General features: G+C 32.8%; 1 protein-coding gene across 1 annotated transcript; it reads right to left on the reverse strand.

Annotated features, from left to right (window-relative positions):
- Positions 1-260: 260 nt before the first annotated feature.
- Positions 261-17,703, reverse strand: LOC139524568 (tetraspanin-1-like). Its single transcript, XM_071319423.1, has 8 exons — positions 17,594-17,703; positions 15,057-15,133; positions 12,224-12,496; positions 9,738-9,809; positions 8,241-8,345; positions 4,544-4,729; positions 2,986-3,069; positions 261-644 (listed from the first exon to the last, which is right to left on the reverse strand). Exons 2-8 carry the CDS (start codon positions 15,111-15,113, stop codon positions 561-563), a joined length of 861 nt encoding a protein of 286 aa, XP_071175524.1. The 5' UTR covers positions 15,114-15,133; positions 17,594-17,703; the 3' UTR covers positions 261-560.
- Between the last annotated feature and the right edge of the window lie 121 nt (positions 17,704-17,824).

Consider the following 17,824-nt stretch of genomic DNA (forward strand, 5'->3'; position numbering starts at 1 on the left):
TACAAGATGAAAGAGAGTTAGATTGTATGTACTCTAAAAGATCTTTGGAATTTTTAAATATCCACATCTGATTCACGCCACCTATATAAAGTTGGTGAGTTATCTTGTTTAACCCAAATACAGTGTTATATATAAAGGCAACAGTAGTATACCGCTGTTCAAACTCATAAATCCATGGACAAAAATCAAAATCAGGGTAACAAACTAAAACTGAGGGAAACGCATTAAATATAAGAGGAGAACAACGACACAACACTACATATATATAACGTTTTGTTTTTAATTATTTTTTCCCTCATGCTAATCATTTCAAGACATTGTTTCTTTTGGAACCAGAAACAAGTCTGTTTGTTACATTCATGCATTTGTGACCGAAAAAAAAACCACTTGGTCAAGCTTATCGAAATCCTCCTTCAACTAAGTTATACAAATATTATGATATAATTCAGAAAGTACAATACTCTCGTCAAAATACAACAACATATAAATCAAATAAGAAATATTATGATACAAATTATTGAGCGTTTTCCACTAATCAAACGTAACAATGCGTTAATATTCTAATCCACATACACGCTCCCGGCAGTTTGCTTTTGATCCTTATGTCCGGCGATCAACATGCACGAAAATATAATCAGCAACAACTACAAAATATAAAAAGATACTTGTATATGTCATGTGTATATTCCTATCTATTTACTAGAAACGCAAACATAGAATTTAAATTAATTCAAACTTTTTGAGAAGATTCTATATGAATTATGCTTCCTGTGTTGACAAAACAAATTCCGTCAGTACAGTGCTATCCCAATAATAACTAACTATCTGTTGACATATCAAAATTCCTGAATTATGTTGATAGTGTCTTTTCTGTTTTTGTAGTTTGAATCTGCTTGGTCTTGACATATGCAAATTTTACAAAATCTTAAACCTGCCACTAATGATTATTTTGTAGAAAAAAACGCAATTTCTGCATTCAACGGGGAACTTTGATGAGTTTGTATTTAAAACCAATTTTTTAGCTTAGTTTTTGACTGACAAACTGACGTACGGGTTATAGACTATAAAACATAAGTTTCTTTAAGTGTCGTAAGCGAGATATGTGTTGTGTCGTGTGTACTATTATTTGTTTGTTTGTCATTTCATTTTTAGCCATGGCGTTGTCAGTTTATTTTCGATCTATGAGTTTGAATGTCCCTCTGGTATCTTTCGCACCTCTCTTATATAACATCGATTCAAAATATAGCAATTAGGACTGCAGACGGTAAAACCAAACTAAGGTTCTTCAAAGCCTGAGTCGCTTACCAGCATCTATGTATTTTATATATAATAATGCGTCTAAACATCTGCCTTACAATTTTAGATCTGTAAAATTGCTTTCGCAAATTATATGCTCTTCCCTCGCCGGGATTTGAGCTCATACTACTGAGATATCGTGGATCCAAATCGCCTGCACTGTATCCGACGCGCGTTATATATAATAATATATAGATATAAGAAGGTGTGTTATGAGTGCTAACTCTCCATCCTAGTCACAATTTGTAAATGTAAACCATTAAAGGTCAAAGTACGGTCTCCAACACGGATCCTTGGCTTATACTGAACAACAAGCTATACATAAACCTAAAGAATTTCTAGTGTAAAACCAATCAAACGGGAAAACCAGCAGTCTAATCTATATAAAAAACGAGACACGGGAAACACGTAAAAACCACATCAACAAACGACATTTTCTGAACATTAGATTCCTGACTTAGGAAAGATGCAAACAAATGCAGCTGGTTTAAAAAGGTACAAATCTTCACCCTTATTTGAAACAATAGTGAAAGACACACTATGAAATATCAATTGAAATGGCTAGACTCAATCAAAAGACCTATTAATACTAGTGAATATATACTGATCGAATAAATATGATATATAATACAATGTAAATACAAAATAAATGAAATAAAGGATAAATAAATAAAGACAACAGTAGTGTATCGCTGTGAAATGTTAAACGATTTCAAAAGTACAACAATAACCTTCAACCTAAAGCCGCCCTTTACAATACTATACACAGGTAAATGAAAGTAATATTGTAGTAAGGTATACAGTTTAATTTGCGAATGGAAATATTTTGGATCAAATTGCTATAAAGAATATGTTTTTTTTAAAGACCATAATACGATCATTGTATAACAAATTGTACATATTTTTTTTTATATATTTTAGTTTTCAAGATAAAACGAATTGGTGGACCACTCGGCATTTAAAGGCAATAATTTTTTTAATTATTCGTATGATAGTTTCAATTTAAAATAACAGTAGTTAGATCTCAACACATGATCATTCTACCCCTGTGAGATGTTCTCTATCAATATAAAATTTCAGTATAACCGAGAAAAACATTATAATGCCCTTATTTATATTTTTGGTCCCTGTTGGTTGGCAATCGGAATCATCTTGATGAATGGTGCCAAGTTATTTCAGAGATTTTTTTGTAAAAAATTAACGAACGATTGATAATGGCTAAGACGACGGACGGGTGATGATGTGTGATGGTGATGACGGCGACGGACAATGATGAGGGACGACGACGATTGACAACGAACACCAGTAATGGAATAGCTCACTTGTGGTCAACATGTCGCGAGGAAGCCGTTAAATGTTTTACTAATTTTTGCCTATATATTTTCACGGTCATATATAGTCATAGTCATACAATAATTTAAATTTCTTTAAGGAAAATCATTAACTTAATCAAAATAAGATCTTGCGTAAAAAAAATGTTTATCAAAATACTATACCAATAAAAGCCATCTAAACAAAGTACTACAAGAAAAAAGACCAACAAGCATTTACCTTTTCAACAACTAAAGAGATATGTAGCCCACTAGTCACTATAAAACAACAGTAATCAGCCCGCCCGTCTTACATTCAACAGTATGTTATATACACGCCAAAAAAACTTTGAATTACAGCACATTTTGTTACTGATACCTGGAAAACAAATGCCACAGGAAACACTGTTCCTGTAATCAATGAGTTGCCCATTGTAACGTCCCATACTGCAGCAAAACATCCCTGAAATGATCAAAGTTTAAACTTGTTACGATTGCATGTATGTATCATAGCATTGGAACAAGGTGTGATAGGTGATGCAATCAGTATCATCTTGTATTATAAATCCAAATTAATTTGCACTAACAATTTAACAATATACATAAGAATCTAGGTTATTTTCTGCTCTTATGGACTCTTGCATATGTATAGCTGTTTATTAGACTCATCCGTTGGCTTCAAACATCAGGAGAACTAGAACATTAATGATTCGAAAATTTGTGAGTATTCTAATATGTAAATAAATTGTAAAGTGCCATATTATTCATACTGATTTGTGTATAGATTAATTTGGTCCACTAAGAACCAGCAGTTGGAGAATAGTATTTGGATTACTATATATATCAGGTGTTCATCTGCACCAACCAGGAAGTGAAATCAACTCATAAAAGACTTAATGGTGACATTATCAATACATGTTATATTCCATCTTTGGAATTTTTTTTTATCTTTTATTTTGTTTATATTGTAAATGTTGAATGCTTTTTATTAGTACTGATTGCGACGTCAACTACAATGACAGGGGACGGTCGGATAAACAGACTGACCGGAAATAAAAAAAAAAACACTTCCTTTCTTATGAAGGCGGGACACGAAAAATATAATCACAACTTATCTGAAGTATATAAGTATATTAATGGTGAAAAAACTCATGTGTTTTATATATAAAATAAAATTGAGAATGGAAATGGAAATGGGGAATATGCCAAAGAAACAACAACAACAAATCGAAATTTTTAACGACCTTGAAACAAAAACCCGACCAAAGTTCAGATGCCAGCCGAAGGCCTCCAATGTGTCTTCAATGCAGCGAGAAAATTCCGCACCCTTAGGTGGTGCTCAGTTGGTCCCAAAATTAAAAAAAAAGTGTACTAGTTCAGTGAAAATAGATGTCATACTAAATACAAACGTTTAAATGAACTAAAATTTAAAAAAAAAAACATACTACACTAACAAAGGCTAGAGGCTCCTGACTTGGGTCAGGCGCAAAAATGTGGCGGTGTTAAACATCTTTTGTTTAGATCTGAACCGACCCCTATAACTCAACAATTGTTGAATTAAAAAATACACATCAATGCGCAAAGTAATACTCAGTTTAAAAGAAGTCAGAATCCGATGACAGAATATTGTATGCAACAAAAGAAACTTAGTAAAATGACAATAATACATAAATTGACAAAGGACCAACAGCAGTTACTGACATGACAGCTCGAGACCTCAATTAAAATGATTGACTGATTCGAAATATAAAAGAGACGAACATAACCCTCATCATGCCAACAACTTGTTTTTCAATAAATGTGTTTATTTCTGATGCAATGACCGTATGAGTGAATCAATATCAATACCCAAATATGCAATCAATAATGACCTGACAACGGTATCGTAACTATATTTAATATTGAAGACAACTTATTTCTTACACAATTTTCATTACCTGTGTATGAATATCAAAGGTTTCTTCGCGTGCACAACTTGTATCAGTATCAGAATGGCTTAGTGGTTCTGTAACACAGCATACGATGGGTGCATCTAGGTCAGTGCTCACCAATCCAGGGTTTCTCCAGTTATCTGTGTGTGTCCTATTGAAATCCAAATACCCATTAACACCACAACAGTTCATCTAAAAAAATACAAATAAGTAAATACAAATATCGCTAATAACAATTAATGCCTCTACCAAGTCAGGAATATGACAGTTCTTGTCCATTCGTTTTTGATGCGTTTTGTTATTTTATTTTGCCATGTGATTATGGACTTTCCGAATTGATTTTCCTCTAAGTTCAGTATTTTTGTGATTTTACTTTTTTCATAGAGACATGACATATTGTAAATGACAGTTTCAATAGCATAGTTATCTTCTCCTGGCAAGAAAACCAAAAATGACAATTGGCGGCTTAAAATTTTAATATCTAAAAAAAGGTAACAAAAAATTCACTTGATATATCGATAATTATGATACAACATGTCGTATTTGAAAAATTCTTAATTTAATAGAATTCTTGCAATACTCCCGTAATTTTAGGCGCTATGATTGGTAGGTTGTGTGGTTGAATTGTATTTTGTGTAACTTTATTTCAACTTCTTGTTATGTGGTTTATTACTTCACATTGGTAGAATTGAACAGAGTTATCTAGGCTTGGTAACACCAAGTTAGCATTGTATTTACTGTTTATCGTGTCAGCTAAAAAATATATCGGTCATTATATTAACAGAAAACTATACCAACTGCTATGATAAAATGATCTGTTAAATGTATTAAAGATTCAGGGGCGGGAAAAGCGAATTTTAAAGTGGGTTTCAACCTAGGATTAAAAGGAGGGTTCCAACCATATGTCCCTATGTGTCATGACCACCGAGGATCTACAACTGATGATATTTTGGGAATAATTTCTGAAAAAAGGCCGAATGAAAAACACGTTTGTTAGTTTGTTAAATGATTCTATCTCTTTGAGTTGATTCAGAAACAAAGCGTTAAACAAGTACAGGAAAATATATTTTAACTAATATTTTTTATGTCACGTTGCCTTTTTGTCTATATTGATGAAAGGAGTAGGTTCGGTTCGGTAAGGTCCTAAAATAGCCCGTTATTTAGCTAAAATTTAAAATTAGGATTTATTGACCAATATTACAATAAATCATAGCTAATACAGTGACTAGAAAGTAAATAAGTCTATTCATGACGTTACAAATAGTACTGGTTTTTATTTTCCACAAAAAAATCAATGAACATGGCTAAATTTCCGTTGATTATTGGACAGGAAACATAGAGCGCATACGTCGACAAACAAGATCTTTGAACATAATGTTTGTAATGACATTTTACATGTTTAACTTGAATATTTAGTTTGCCGACGCCTGCGCTCTATGTTTCCTGGTCCAAAATTTGGCTGAAATCTGACGTATTTTGTCAGATTTCGCTAAAGTCCCTTATTTTGACCTTATTGGGATGTTAAAATCAATGCTTTAGAAAAAAAACTTCGACAAAAATAGCTATACCTAACCTTCTCACATGTCTTTTAGTCAACTTAAAACATTTTTTTATCTTGTAACATTGAAATTTATAATCGGGGCCAAATATGGCCCTTATCGAACATACTCCTTTTATATTTCACCCAAGTACTTAATTTATGCTATTGTAGTACATTAATTCTGACAAATATACATTTAACCATACTTAATCTTCGGTTTTGCTTTTATTTTATTGACGGAAATAAAACTTGCTAATTGAATACCTCACTCATGCTACTCGGAACAGTTAATTACAGCTAATTACAATCTAAAAAATCACTCAATATTGATAGAATTATCAAAGGCGCAAGATGGTAAAAGTACTAATTCACATCACGATATTCGCCAAGTTGGCAATAGCGTGTCAACATCGTTTATATTGTTTACCGAGTCAATACTTTGTATTTACATCGTTCACATCGTCAACATCGCGACGAAAACGATGTTCTAACGATATCGTTATTACAGTATACATCTCATTTATGGTAAAAGATGTCAACGATATAAAGAAAAGATAAGAGTTCTTATATTATTAACGATGTGACACGATAAAGTGTTAACATTGTAAATATCGCAATGTTCACAATGGAGAGTCAACATCGTTTATATTATTCACCGAGTCAATACCTTTTTGTTAACATCGTCAGCATTGCGCTGTGAACGATATAAACACGATATTGTACGTTACTGCATTGTATATATCGCAATGTGAAAGATGTCAACGATGTAATCAACATTCTAATGCAACACCATTTGTAACGTTCGTTTTGATTGGATAACGTCATTTATCTACATGACATCAATTAATTGACAATTGATGCTATGGGACGTACGCGCAAGCGCAGACGGCATATAACAGTTTTTTAAATACATGTTTTAACGTTGTTGTCTGTCAGTTTCATTAGAATGGAGATAAAAATATTGTATTTTAATCTCCGACGGCATCAATTGGGGATTTGATGGTCGCAAATTCAATTTACCGGCGACGAGTTAGCGGAGACAGTAAACGAGTATTTTTTTTAGTTTGAAAAATGTAATATTAGTCTCGTTTACTGTCTCCGCTAACTCGTCGCCGGTAAACTGAATTTGCGACCATCAAATCCCCAATTGATGCCGTCGGAGATTAGAATACAATACAGTTATCTCCTAATTCAAGAGCTCTTTGAATGTTTGGATGTCACACAATATCGTGTTAACGTTGTTAATCGCGATGTTCACATTGGCGAGTCAACATTGTTAATATTGAACACCGAGTCAATACCTTTGTGTTTACTTCGTTCTCATCGTCAACATCCGCGATGCTAACGTTCTTGCAGATCACAGGAAACGGTTTTTAACTTTTGCTTTTATTTATTAGACATTAACTTCGTATTTGTTTTATGCCAAAAAAAAGAATTATTGTCAAAATGCGTATAGGGTCCATAAAACCCCCTCCAAAAGTTTTATCAGTATCGGTTGTGCTCATGACTTATTTCCCTTGAATTAAATCTTTTGTCTACGTCATACGTGACAAATTTTGTTTACAGCTAATCACCAAGCTTTGTATACAACTGATAGTTAAAAATTGTTAAGTATGTCTAGTTACGGAGCAAGTGATGTGGACGAATTACCAGAATTAGGAAGTAAAGGATTTTCTGTGCATCCTATCAAAATGAACCAACAGTTCTCCTGGGAATAGTTATTTCCGAGTCGGAAAGTGACCCTGATATTGTTACTACATTTTATACATTGCGATTTGTACGATGTGAACGATGTAAACAATATTTTAGAGTTCTTACAATGTTGACAATGTTGAAATGATATCGTGTTACCATAGCAAATTTCACGATGTCGAAAAAAATGAATTTTAGATTTTCGTTTTGAGTAATTCAACGTCCAAAAAGTATTTCATGAGTTATTCAATATTTCCTATATATTATGTACATGGATTTTTTTTAAATGAAAGACAGTTGCCTTTATCTTTTATTATTACTTCTGTGTATTCATAACCAATTATTTACACTTTTTCGAGCACTATCACATCGTCACCATATTAACCATTGAACTAACAATATAAATACAAATAACTTCAATTGTATATATATATAAAGTATATATCGTGTAATGAAACAAAGAATGTTTACCTCTTTCATGAAAAACATCCACCCAAGTGTTGTAACATCAAAGTTTCCTAGCCCTTTATAATTTTCCAATGATTCAAATAAAACATCCTTAATAGCATCTTGAATCTGTAATATATAAAGATAAATATAAGAAGATGTGGTATGAGTGCCAATGAGACATCTCTCCATTCATGTCATAATTTATAAATGTAAACCAATATAGGTCAAAGTACGGTCTTCAATATGGAGCCTTGGCTCACATCGCACAGAAAGCTGTAAAGGACCCCAACAATTACTAGTGTAAAACCATTCAAACGGGAAAACCAACGGTCTATTCTATGTAAAAAAAAACGAGAAACACTTATGAACCAAACCAACAAACGACAACTACTGAACATCCGATTCCTAACTATCTCAACAATAACCGATTTTTTACAAGTTGTAGGACGAAAACTCATTCCTATTTGTATGTGTACATTGGGTGTTAACAAAGAACTAGTACAGAAATAATCATCTTACATAACCGATAGTTTACTATATTGGATTTTTTATTGTATCAGACTTTCATCTTCTTTTTCTCGGATCGAGTCTGCATTACCTAGAGGCGTACCTGTAACATTTCGGACAACCGCATTATTTATTTTGGTAATAATATTGAATCGATTAACTTTAACTTGTTTGTCATTGGCTATCGATAATAGTGATTTTACGCTCACTCAGTCTGTCTGAGGCCTTCCAGTTGAGATTTAAATAGAATAAAAGAGTAAGGTTCCAGCATGTGAACGAGAAGAAAGAAAGAAAGTTTAAGTATCCAATATCAAAATCAACACACAAGGTTAAGTCCCCGCTAGATATTCGTATTATATGATTTATGCGTTTAGAACCTTTGGCGATTCCACTTTTTAAATGCCTATAACAAGAACGATGTGCTTATTCAGCGATACAGAGGAACGTTCACCTAATCATGCTAATCTGACCCAGTCAATTGATAACCTAAGCACTCAAGGAGATGGTCTCGTTCACAACAATTCTATCCCCACATCAAGTATGACATCTTTCAGTCACATGATCTCTGTCAGTTCACTTTTTTTTAATCTTTGGAAGATTTATACATTACAGTTTTCCAAATCTATGTACTATAACAAAAGACAAAACTTTTTTGAAAGTGCATTCAAATTTTACAAAACATTTATATCATACTTTCCTGCAATTTAACATAATTAATGTCTAGCTGCTATTTATCCAAACTTAATTAATAAAGTAACATGGCATTAATTTTTTATTTAAAATCCGTTAATGTACAAAGGGAAGCAACTTTAGTTGTTCTATAAAGGGGTAAAATTGGCAGGTTAATGGTGCATAATCAGCAGGTGCCGTATCAGCAGATGAGTGATCTAGACCCGTCACAGAATGCATGCATGATTTACATATAATATGTGATCATTAGGTGACCGCGGAATGTTCTATATAATTACTTAAGTCTATATACGAAAAAAATACAGTCAAATCATTACTAACCGTGTTTGCAGCATACAGTAAAATCACGACAATAATTTCTGCAACGAACATTACTGTTATAATGATGGCGTACTGTTAAAAAATAAAACATTTAACTGATTTTAATGATAAGAAATAAATTCCTGTTGTTTTTAAATACACGAACACATTAACTAAGAACGGTATAGTTTAGATCATGTTATTTTTGAAATATGATCAAATTTGGGTGGGGAAACTTTTAGTCTACCTCGTAACTACGGGTTGTGCAAAATTGTGTGTACAGTATACCGTATGGGTTTTCCTCATTCTTGAAGGCCGTATGGTTGCCTATAAATGCTTACATCCTTTGAAGGATAGTTGTCTTATTGGCAATCATACCACATCTCCTTGTATTTATATTCGCTATACAGTTAATTTTTTAATTACATCATACTGAATTGAAAATTTTAACAAATACAGGAAATACCGGTTCCTTCCAGCCTCGTTCAGTCAAGATTCTACTTCGTCAAAATTATCTTTTCGATTCTTTTGTTCTATTTCAACTGGGTTTCCGCCTGCGTTAACTATTTTATAATATAAAGAACAAGTTAGACGTACTTGTTAGTAATCTAAATTCTGAAATATACTTTACTTTATATTTACATTATGTGTATTCATAATATCCATAGCATTGCACTATGAGTTAAGACCTATATTTCAGAACACGAAAAAGAAGATACAAAATAATAAGTAAATAAATGACAAAAGTAGAAAAAAAAATAGATCACAAAACAAAAATTAAGTTTATTTAATTATATCTTCTTTTTTTTTCGTTTTGTTCCTATTCAGACTTATCTGTAACTGCAGTATGCTTTATTTTAAGTTAATTATGATATATGAAGTCAAGAAAGTGGATAAACTTTGAAGCCCCGTTATAAATTTAACCCCATTTGTAAAACGATGACCTCTTGGTTTTAAAAAACAATATTTCAGAGTAGAAACAGACTTTTAAAAAGTGAACTAATACAAAAACATCCCTTAACATAATTATGATTATCATTAAATGATAACTTGTACAATAAATAGAGGCAACAATAATATACCGTGACAATAGGAAAATAGGAACTATGAATACAAAATTGTAAATGTTGTTTGTAACGTGAATCGTAATTTTTCCTTTGATCTCCGAGAGAAAGCTTCTGTATTTTTAGAGAAGTGGTTTAAATAAATGAGTTTGAGTTATTTCAATCTCCAGTCCTGCCGTGTGTCGCATGTCATAGAAAAAAGCAATGAAGTGGAGGAGCTTAAACCAATGTGCTAACTTCCATCTCAGAAGTTATTATATCACTGTCTAGCCCCGCCTCCTTGCCAGGTCTAGTAAACAATGAAATCAATGACCATAAAATGTTCTATAGAGTTAAAAAAAACATGCATACATAACAAAATACCAATACTTAGATAAAATCAGGGGACAGGGGAAACTTAATCGAACACTAGCCATTCTTGTAAACATAACCACAAATCCAAAATGGTTTCCGAAACAAGTGAAATTCAATGCACGAGGAAAGTTTGAGCTACAACATGGAATTATATGGTCTATAAACAAAGAGGCAATATTGATAAATTGGTGTATATTGTTTTTATTTCGGCGTGTCAAAATCCAAATTCCAGAAAATGTCTCTGGATTTTCATTCGTTTCATTACCTCCACTTTTGAAATCACGTTGCATCTCCGTGGATCGAGCATGCTTTAAAATTTTACATCTCTTTGAATTGAGCATGCTTTAAAATGTTACATCTCCGTGGATCGAACATGCTTTAAAATTTTACATCTCCGTGGATTGAGCATGCTTTAAAATGTTACATCTCCGTGAATTGAGCATGCTTTAAAATGTTACATCTCCGTGAGTTGAGCATGCTTAAAATAATCTGACCTTACGCAATCAACACCAATCTATTAATCGAAGATTTTTATGGTGTTGAGAAAGGTAGAATATGTTCACAATAAACGTTTTATTTTGTAACATCCTCTTAAACTACATATCCTATTGGTTTTGAAAGCAAGCAGCATAGCTTACATCTAAGATTTTGCATCTATTCCTTCAAGATTTTTTGTCCGGAGGAGATACCTATGGGATATTAAAACTGGTAAAACCGAAAACAAGCAGACATTGTCATGAAAACAGACAAAAAACAACCAAACGACAAACAACAGCTCACAATACACAACATAAAAACTAACGATTAGTGTATTGTAAGGTAAAGTAAGACTAAGTAATTACCTATATGTACATAACAAACCATGAAGCAAAAATAGTAGCTTTGAAAAAAGAAGAGACAAATAATATGTGCATGATAATAAAAAATAAAAGAAGCTTAAATACTTTCATAAGTAGGATTGTTATCTCCCTTATAAGATATGGGTATCTGAGTCACCCTTGTGTCATTTGTATGTTATATCTGCCAGAACCAAGCATATAATGAACAGGTAATCATTATCTGTTATTATTTCGTAACCAGAATACTTACGATAGTCATTGCTGTTTTAGAATTGCACAAGGCTCCACAACAACCACAAAATGACAAGAAAAACAAAACGCAACCAGAAATAATGAATATAAGGGCTATCCCATCTAAATGCTCAGTAATGGACAAATCGTTGGTTCCGTTGTTTGAAGTTCCAATATTCGCAGTCGTAGAATTTAAATATTCTTTAACTTGATCTTCAAGTCCATTTATAAAACCAATATTCGATGCTACTTTGATAACTACACCTATAGCTACAAAGGTAAGGCTATTGGACTGAAAAGTAAATTACAGGATAAATAGATTTTTTTCTAAGTTTTTACACAAATAACGAGATTCTTTGAGGAAATATGATCAAACAAGAAGAAGTTAGGTAAATAGCTTTTTTCAGTTATATTTTACGCGTTTATCTCCAGAAAATGTCATTTAAATCCGTGTTTTTTTTTATGGTTTGAGAGATGAAATAATTCAGCTTATCATTAGAACGCTGTTATTTCGTCTGAGATGAAATTCAAATCTTGAATTTTAAAAGTTGAAATCAAATCTCCTTTTTTTGTATAAATCTATTTTTTCAATAGAAAAGATTTGATTGCCAATGTGCTTGTCTCGAAATTAAGGATGAATGTACATTGTATATATGTTGATGACACAGGCAAACGACAAAACTGGGGAGATGAGGGAAGGGTGCAACACTTTATTTCGCATGTAGGTATCATATAATTAAGCGCTTTTAACTTATTCTTCCTTCACGCTATTTTACATATCTATGATTTTGTTATTCAACTGATTGCTATTGTTATAAGAGAGGAGGGATTGTGTTCTAACACGTGAGTTCCAAAAGCTAGTTGAAATACGCCATACATCCATGTGTTTTTCAAAAGTCACGAATCTCGTCAGAGTTGATCAGTCATAGATAAATACGTTTTCTTATCTGGAATTAAAAAGATGTGAGTGTCTTATCATGATAGTCTTTGTAACTTCACAACTTTCCAAGACTCTGGGCAATTTAGAGCTCTGTATATTGTTGAAGTCTGTACGTTGACCTCTAAATGTGATCATGCTTCAGTTAGGCTTGGTTGATGTTTCTGTCTGTTGAATATAAGTTCTTTCCAAAAAATTACTAATATCTTGGTAGGTTCAGGAGAGTCAAACTGAAAACTTACTTGTATGATGCCATTATGTTTTTTCATGCCAATGTGTAAGGCCAAAAGATCCGGAAAAATTACTCTACCGAAACAAAACTCTAATTTGATTTGTTATTTTCATGATATTTATAAAAAAAAGAAGATGTCGTATGATTGCCAATGAGACAACTGTCCTTTGGTTAGTATATCTTGTAACTAAAGGGAAAACTATTTGGTGGCTCTCAATCTTATTTTTTAAATATTCTATAGTGAAAGAGGGACGAAAGATACCAAAGGGACAGTCAAACTCATAAATCTAAAACAAACTGACAACGCCATGGCTAAAAATAAAAAAGACAAACAGAAAAATAATAGTACACACGACACAACATAGAAAACTAAAGAATAAACAACACGAACCCCACCAAAAACTAGGGGTGATCTCAGGTGCTCCGGAAGGGTAAGCAGATCCTGCTCCACATGTGGCACCCGTCGTGTTGCTTAAGTGATTACAAATCCGGTAAATAGTCTAATTCGGTAGGTCATATTCATGAAAGGGAAGGGGATTGTAGTTACGACGTAAGGAACATATCCGATATCATTTGTGAAACGGTTATTCCATAACGGTCAACCAACTCGTGATGGCGTCCGTAAAATTTACGAAGGGATGATTTCAGCTTCACCATTTGGAACTCTTGGTTTAATAGCTTCCTTGTGAGCAGCAAACCTCTATCAAGAAAATCATGATAGGAAATGCAAGCACGGGAATATCGTATCAATTGGGAGATATATACCCCGTATGCAGGTGCTGCTGGAATGTTGCTACTTAGAAATGGAAAGTTCACAATTGGAAAGCTGAAATCATCTCTTTTGTCGTAAAGTTTTGTTTTCAACCGACCCTCATTGTCAATTTCTAGATGTAAGTCAAGATATGAAGCCGACTTAACTGTATCTGTAGTATCCTTTATCTCTAGTTCGATTGGATAGATGCGTTCCACATAGTCACCAAATTTTGAATTGTTTAGTGAAAGAACATCATCTATATAGCGGAAAGTAGAGTTAAAGGATATTGCTAACTTCTTATCTTTCTTCCTAAGAAGTTCCTGGATGAAGTCAGCCTCATAATAATAAAGAAACAAGTCGGCGAGTAGAGGGGCACAGTTTGTTCCCATTGGAATGCCGACAGTCTGTTGAAAAACACGTCCTCCGAACGTAACAAATATGTTGTCAATCAAGAAATCAAGCATCTTGATAATATCAGTTTCAGAGAATTTTTTGTTTGAATCAGAGCATGCAGAGTGATTCTTTACAAAGTAGGATTTATCCCTCCCTAAGACAAGATACTTGTATCTACGTTGGCCATTCTTTTTTATGAAGCAAAGTAATATCAACTCTTTCAATTTGTCTTTTAGTTTGGAATGTGGAATACTTGTGTACAGGGTAGAAAAGTCAAATGTTTTAATACTGTTACAAGATGAAAGAGAGTTAGATTGTATGTACTCTAAAAGATCTTTTGAATTTTTAAGTATCCACATCTGATTCACGCCACCTCTAGAATAGGCAGTTTCACAATAACTTTGAAGCCCGTCTTTGATTGCTGATAAATAGTGAAACATACATGCAATGCAAATATCTAAAAAAAAAAAAAAAAAAACCAATTTGAAAATGATAATAATTGCAATGAAGAAGTGTAAAACAAAAAATAAACTTACCATGAAAATTAAATTTAACACAGCCACGAAAATACGTCCCATGCATTCGAAACTCATCCTGATAGAAATAATTGTTGCTGAAGAAAAACAAAACCAAAATTTCAAAAAGGAAAAAAATAAAAATTCTACAAATGTTTACTGTAACAACCATAATTAGTTTATTGTCACTAGATCAGTGTATTTCATTCGTCGTAGATAAATTTCTTTTCGAGATTTTATTCTTTAAATGTTTTATTTATAATCGTTTTTATTCTTTAGCAACACTGTAGGTCATCCGTTCGTTTCATTCGAAGTCATTTCTAGTTTCTTCGTTTCTAGAACTCTCTGAATATATACATCTCTCAACATTAGTCAGCACTTTTGTGTAGATATGAAATATTGAGATGCGTATTGTTTCTGTCAATGCACTGATTATGTTTTTCTGAATAATTCGAATAGCTTAGATTTTTCTGTTCACATAGAAATTGTCTCAGCCGTTTTTGGAACAACTTTCGGAATTTCCGTTTTTGATCTTCATCTCCGCATTTGATTTGGCCTTCGGACTATTTTCTTTCGAGTGCCATCAATGAGTCGTAAGGAGGCAAAACACGCATCTAGCTTATCAAATTACAAGAATGGTATTTTTATGTGTTTTTACAGTACACCTCTGTTTAATTGTTTTTCATTTACTTGTATTGTGTATTGAAAATGCAACTTTTTTTGCTTTTGCATCTTTTGAAATATCAAATAATGTTTTTATTGTTTTATTATTTCCTATCTAAACACTTTAATATTGTTTCATATGCATTATGAATAATTAAAGGTTTCAAAGTTCCCTTCTGACAATTTACGGAAATTACCTTTCTTCTTCACTTCTTGTAATAGATGAAGTTTTCCTAATGATTTCAATCTTTAAAATTTTGCAATCAAAGCAAAAACTTAGCCTGAACGCTTCGTTCGTTTCATTTTCAGAAAATCACTCAATGTAATTCAAATATTGGATGTTTGGGAATGGTCATTTAATAAGATCATTATTGCTAAATATAGATCTCGGAATATCTGTGTATTGGAAAAAACGTAGCCGTGTGGGTTCAAATCAATAAATTCCAAATTAGATGTAATAAAATATCCACCAAATAATGTTAAAAACTGCTCAACAAACTCACTGTAAAATAAAGAAACATGCCAAACATAATGCAACAGTATTAGGTAACTATGTTAGACGCCATTATCGGTTTAATGGGGCAAATAATTTGTATTGAATGCATTATTTAAATGCTTTATTTAAAAATGCACAAAACTAAAAACCGTAAGCGAGAAAAATAAGTAGCACATAACATATTCGTTGCCTTAGGAATATATATATAATTCATTACAACTGAATACAGAAAAAAAAAGCTGGTCTCAAAGATACATAGCGGTAGTCAACATGGAGCAAATATCTATTTTTTGGGGGGCCTCCATAAGTCAGTTTTCACATATTCACAGTACTCATTTGATTGACTAGTGCTGCCCCTGGCTTACAAATGCTTGCACAGACAAGATGGTTTTGAAGTGAACTTTCCATAGGACCCTTATGTTAAACTATGTTCAGCTATGGCGACCATCTTTTAATACGGATCGGGGCATCGGACACAATTCTGAAAGAGGACCACATAAGGACAATTGCTGCTAAATTTGATTCAAATTGACCCAGTGGTTTCAGAGGAGAAGATCTTAAAGTTAAATATTGACAGCCGGACGACGTACGTCAAGTGATGACAAATGCTTACATGATCTTTTTAGCTAAAAAAAAGAAAGGGACCCGTGTAAAACAATTCCAACGAGAAAACCAATAAACGAAAAACAAGTGTGAAATTACAGCAACAACAAAAACCACCACAGGGTTAAACATTTTTTTCTGGATCCAAGTTTTCCATAGACAGTGTTGAAACAGCACGATAAAAATCAGTTGAAAACGACCAAAATTATCAATTTGATACTTGCCATAAAAAAAAATAACAACAGTATATCTTGTTCCTGTGATTAGTCTATTATATCATATCTGGTTGTATATGTCGAACTATCGGACCGTCGGACTATAGAACTGTCGGATTATTAAACCGTCGGACCATTGAACCGTCGGACTATAGAACTGTCGGACTGTCGAGCGGACCCCATTTTTTTTTTGTATTTACTTGTATTTTATGATGTAGCACATATCAATTAAGCTGTCCGATATAAGAAGAGTCTTTCTGCATCATTCATACTGTGTGATTTATCCATGGAGTCAGTGGTAAGCTCCCAATAGTTAAACAAAACCTCATCATTGTACTCATTTTGTTTAAAGACCAGCTGAAGCACGACTCTAAGAAGACCCGTTGGTGGACTGTTGTTCACCCTTTAGTCGGGTTGTTGTCTCTTTTATACATTCCCCATTTCCAGCGTTCTCACTTTGACGTATTTCTGTATTAACAAGTGATTTTAATTTTATGTTCTAAAAAAGCGTAATTTCAGATATTTTGAAGGCGAAATAGAATAGAAAATAGAAACACATAAAACAAAACAAAAAAACCTACCTTTAATAGTTCAGTTGGTCACATTAACATCATTCAGTCTCCGGTAGATATTTGTCAGATTGGCAATATTACCGAATCTTTAAAATACCTTTAATAAAACTAATAGATATACCACAAAGATTACTCTAACGCATAATAAAAAAGCACGTATATTTAGCCCTTTAGACCAAGGACGTATAACTAACATAATATACGTCCTTGTTTAAACAGACATATTAAATTGACAATCTA

This window comes from Mytilus edulis, chromosome 5 (genome assembly GCF_963676685.1).
Source record: "Mytilus edulis chromosome 5, xbMytEdul2.2, whole genome shotgun sequence".
NCBI lineage: Eukaryota > Metazoa > Mollusca > Bivalvia > Mytilida > Mytilidae > Mytilus > Mytilus edulis.

Bases quoted from the DNA above. Each gene is read 5' to 3' on its own strand.
- LOC139524568 (XM_071319423.1), bottom strand. From the start codon at position 15,113: ATGAGTTTCGAATGCATGGGACGTATTTTCGTGGCTGTGTTAAATTTA. The intron at 9,810-12,223 runs GTAAGTATTCTG...ATTTTTTAACAG, and splicing joins CTAAAACAGCAATGACTATC to TACGCCATCATTATAACAGT. The intron at 645-2,985 runs GTATCAGTAACA...TATATTTTGTAG, and splicing joins CTGTGGCATTTGTTTTCCAG to TTGTTGCTGATTATATTTTC.